This window comes from Miscanthus floridulus, chromosome 5, assembly GCF_019320115.1.
Source record: "Miscanthus floridulus cultivar M001 chromosome 5, ASM1932011v1, whole genome shotgun sequence".
NCBI lineage: Eukaryota > Viridiplantae > Streptophyta > Magnoliopsida > Poales > Poaceae > Miscanthus > Miscanthus floridulus.
In genome coordinates, this window is record NC_089584.1 from 99,953,718 (window position 1) to 99,958,110 (window position 4,393).

Consider the following 4,393-nt stretch of genomic DNA (forward strand, 5'->3'; position numbering starts at 1 on the left):
GCTGCTTTTCTGAACACATCGAGCGGCAAAGGGACGACAACACTGCCGACCCAGGGTGGCGAACCACTCCTCGAAGCCGACGTGCCAGCGTGTTTGGTTCGCAGCGTGGCCTGGGGTAGCTGCCTGGCCCAGGCAAGCTTTACCAGGTTCAGAACCAAACTAGTGAGCCAATGTAGAAACGATCGCTATGGGTCATCACTCGTCAGCATAAAAGTGGAAGTAGTGGTCATGACTCATGAACCATAAATGTAGTCGCAAAGGCCCACAGCACAAGGCCATTTTCAACGCAAATCGTGATGTTTGCTTCCAAATCAATATCAAGACCAATATCCCTTTTACAAAGGGAGCGCACCCCGCAAGGGAAAAACAGCTCTTTCTACTTTTGATTATTCAAAGTCAAAGATCACATTCCATACCCACAAACCGTAACATTTGCACACCACGTTGGCCTGCTTAAGATTGTTCGCCTGTGGTGAACTGTGGTGAATACCTTTGTGCCAATCCAAAAAGGCCAAGGGTGCCACCCGTATGGATCATCAAGACTTTGGCTGCACTGTCTCCACAGCATAGATCAACAGCTTTCTCCCAGGCAGCCAAGGTGTACATCGGATCCAGCAGGATACCAGTCTGTTGAGCTACCTGGCGGCACATTGCGATTTCACCATCCAGCACCTTGCCAAATCTGAAGGAAAAAGGTGAAAGGTATTGATAGTTCAGTGCAAGAGTAAGTCCAAGTTATTAGTACCAGTGTCTCAAAGTATCAAAATTACTGTTTTGTTCACTGAAATACGTTTGCATTGTATGTTCATTCCTCTGGAGAGAAGGTGGATGGATATCCTTGATCACAATCGGGATACCACTGAAACAAATTTAGTAGATGGATACCCACAAATCACAAGGTTCTGAATATGTTGAATACTGAATGTTATCCTCTGACATTAGAGTTTGGTTCTGAATATGCTGAATCCTGAATGTTATCCACAAATTACAGAACTACCAAGCATGCCATCAGCAAGCAACCTTTATACTGTAAAGCATACAAGTTTGGAGCTTCGGGAAACTTTATTGCAGCAAAAAAGATTCTTTATCAGTTTTCTGAGAAGTTTCACTGATTTTGAACAAAACAGGTACCAAGTAAAAACTCGGCCGGTGGGGTACAGACCACCCCCATGGTATTAGGCGCCTGCCGGACCTGGGCCGTGCGGCACTCAAGGCGCACACACACGGTCCACAGGCCGGACCAGACTTGACAGGAGAAGATTCCCAGTCCCCGACCGAGAAAACCCCCCGAACCCTGACTTCTGCAGTGAGGTTTTTTTTTTTTTTGACCCCAGCCTGAAATTCGCCCCAGCCGGGGTTCGAACTCAAGACCTGGGGGTGCCTTTGGAGTGACTAGACCAACTGGACTAGCATCCTTTGGCAAACAGGTACCAAGTAATGAAATGCAGTATATGCGCTTTAATAAACCATACCTTCTAGGTGAGAAGCGCTCCACCCATTGAACTAGATTGTCATGAGTAGCATCTTCCACTATTCCATGGTAGATTTCTGGGAAAACCTTCTCAAAATCAGATACAAGAGATCTCTCTCGTTGTTTATATCTTTTATCTTTCAAGTGTGTCAGCAAGCATAACACCGGTAACCCTCCACTGGAGTCTGCATGTAGGAGAATTAGATGAGATGTGATAGGTAGCAAAGATGCATATATGGAGAGAATAACACTAACAACATTAGGTGATTTGGTGATGAAAATCATAACTGACAGTTTCAAATTCCCAACGCAACAGAATGGGGCATTTTCAAATTTATGACTGATTGTTTATTTCCGCAACTTTTGTAATTCAGCATGTGCAGGTATTTGTATCAAACGCACCCTAGACATACCGCACCAAGAGCTAACCCCACAGCTGTTGTGCCTGTTCCAGAATCTAGCACGATATGAACTTTCTCATCCTTTCCAAATAATGTCAAACCAGAAAGATACTCCAGTAGCCGCATGACACCTGAAGAGAGAATAAATCATGTGAAAAGCAGCATGATCACTTTCTCTATCAAGCTTCAGTAAAAGTTTTCCTTTTACAAATCTCAGAATAGACATAAGAAATCAACATATTCTGGTGCAAAGTACTTGATGATACTGATCTTAATGCTCGGAATTTAATTTTTCAGTCCTGATGAAACACAGATTCAATATGATGAAGTGAAACCAGTCAAAGATGTATGAATTAGAATATGAGCCTATCAAATTATTTTATTTTATTGGCAGTAGAAAATCATGTGTAACCATGAATGAAAAATGGAAACTAGCCAAAAAGAATCCCTTCTTACCAAGCAGTGCTTGAACACTACCTGCCCCTTCCTTAACAATCATTACTCTTCTTGAACCATTTCGATCAGTGGTGTCCTCATCTACACCCAAATCCTTTCCTATAACTTCATCTGCCCACGTCACTGTGCCACTACATCCTGCAACCTTTATGGCATGCTCATAAAGCATCTCATCTCTTTGGGCATACAAAGACCGAGAGGCATATGTCACATTGCCAAACATCAATGAGATCAGATTATACCCTGTGGTAACATCCAGTTGCTCACCTCTCAGCAGTATATGTGGCCTGATTCCCCATTCGGCACAATGAACCGCTGATACATAAAGAGAAATAGATTGTTAGGGAAACTAAAAAACATACATAAAAAAGCTCATCCAAAAACAAAATTTGGCATTAAACACGTGTACATTACACAAATCTATATCTATATCTATAACAGATGGAGGCCACTAGCAATCATTAATTGCTATAAAGCTCAATCCTCATGAAGCCACATCACCCAAATTAGCCACCATTTATCTCATATTTCTTTATATTCCATCTCATTTAACCACGTCCAATAGCAATCTACTAAAGCTCAATCCTCATGAAGCAACATCATCTCTTACAGCCACCGTGCAGGCATATACACTTTTTATTCATTCATACACCACACAGATTAGCTTGGTTTTAGCCCCTTCTTTCATAGAGAAATCATTTGAACTACATTTTAATTCCCACAGCAATGCGCGCGGGGAGATCACCTAATCTATATTAAATGGTACGAGCGATTCAAGCATACAATTTGCAGGGATACACTGGAATTCAACAAGTAAATTTAGAGAAGCATGGGACTCACCGACGGCTGCGGCATGGGCGCTCTGGCAACCCCCACATGTAACCTGCAATTGGGAGTTTGGGACAGTGAGAATTACCAATATATCACAAAACTAGATGAAAAATGAGGAAAAGGGCTGACGAGATGGACGGACGATGTCAGTAGCGCCGCAGTGGCGGAGGACGGGCAGGAGGGCGTCGAGCTTGCGCGCCTTGTTGCCATTGGCGAGCGGGTGGAGGAGGTCGTCCCGTACTATCTGGAACTTAGAATTGCCAGTCTCTCCCCCGTTGCCGCCGCCATTCCTGAGCGACGTCGTGAGGTTGGAGAAGGTGAACTCGGGACGAGAGGGAAGGACGGAGATGGTGTGGACTTGGGTGGCCGGAGACGGAAGCATCCATTCCGTGGCGGATAGGAAGCTTGCGACCGTGCGTCCGCCGGCGGCGAGCGCCGGACTCGGCCGCATAGGGTTGAGGGAGGCAGCGGCGTCAGTAGCGTAGTAACACACCTCACAGGACACACCTCACAGCCATAGTACTTCCTCCCTTCCTTGCAAAATAATTGCACATTTCGTATCTTAAAAAGTAACTAATTATAATTTAAATTATCAAATTGATATTAGTTTTCTTCTGAGAATGTAAGATATAGATTTATTTTATTTTGGGACAGAGAGTAGTCTAGATTTACCGTACTAAATTTATACTCTAAACGTAACTATCAAATTTGATATTAGTTGAGTCCTGAAAATATAAGATGTATTTATTTAGGATTTAGCTTCGTTCAATAAATCAATTCCTAAAGTTGTCCTAAATCAAACCTTTCAAGTTTGACTAAATTTATAGCAAATAGCACTAAGATTTATGGCACCAAATTAATATCATTAGATACACTATGAAGTATCTCGTAATTTGTTTATTTGGTGTCGTGAATATTGTTATATTTTTCAATAAACTTGATTAAATTTAAAAATGACTTAAAACAAACTTAGAAATTAATTTATTCAGGGACAAAGTAAGTACATCTGTACACACTTACGACTCAAGAAGGTTAGCTCTCACATAACCATCGTCCAAATACGCTCGACTGCTCGAGGTGGAAACTATACTAGGTTTAGTCCTCGTTTGGATGCGCATGTATTCATCTCAATCCACATGTGTTGAGGTGAATTATAGTAGAATTAAACTAAGTTTCATTCCAATCCACTCCAACACATGTGGATTAAAGTAGATACACGTGCATCAAACAAAAC

The 4,393-nt window shown here is 42.4% G+C and overlaps 1 protein-coding gene across 1 annotated transcript; it reads right to left on the minus strand.

Moving 5' to 3' along the window:
- Positions 1-258: 258 nt before the first annotated feature.
- Positions 259-3,666, minus strand: LOC136450317 (putative D-cysteine desulfhydrase 2, mitochondrial). Its single transcript, XM_066450718.1, has 6 exons — positions 3,289-3,666; positions 3,169-3,211; positions 2,596-2,643; positions 2,329-2,504; positions 1,473-1,656; positions 259-682 (listed from the first exon to the last, which is right to left on the minus strand). Exons 1-6 carry the CDS (start codon positions 3,608-3,610, stop codon positions 454-456), a joined length of 1,002 nt encoding a protein of 333 aa, XP_066306815.1. The 5' UTR covers positions 3,611-3,666; the 3' UTR covers positions 259-453.
- Between the last annotated feature and the right edge of the window lie 727 nt (positions 3,667-4,393).

What these genes read in the sequence shown, in the direction of transcription:
- LOC136450317 (XM_066450718.1), bottom strand. Translation starts at nt 3,610, where the DNA reads ATGCGGCCGAGTCCGGCGCTCGCCGCCGGCGGACGCACGGTCGCAAGC. An exon ending in CGCCCATGCCGCAGCCGTCG is followed by an intron (nt 2,644 to 3,168) that starts GTGAGTCCCATG and finishes TTTATGTATCAG; the next exon opens with CGGTTCATTGTGCCGAATGG. An exon ending in GAGCGCTTCTCACCTAGAAG is followed by an intron (nt 683 to 1,472) that starts GTATGGTTTATT and finishes TTTTTCCTTCAG; the next exon opens with ATTTGGCAAGGTGCTGGATG.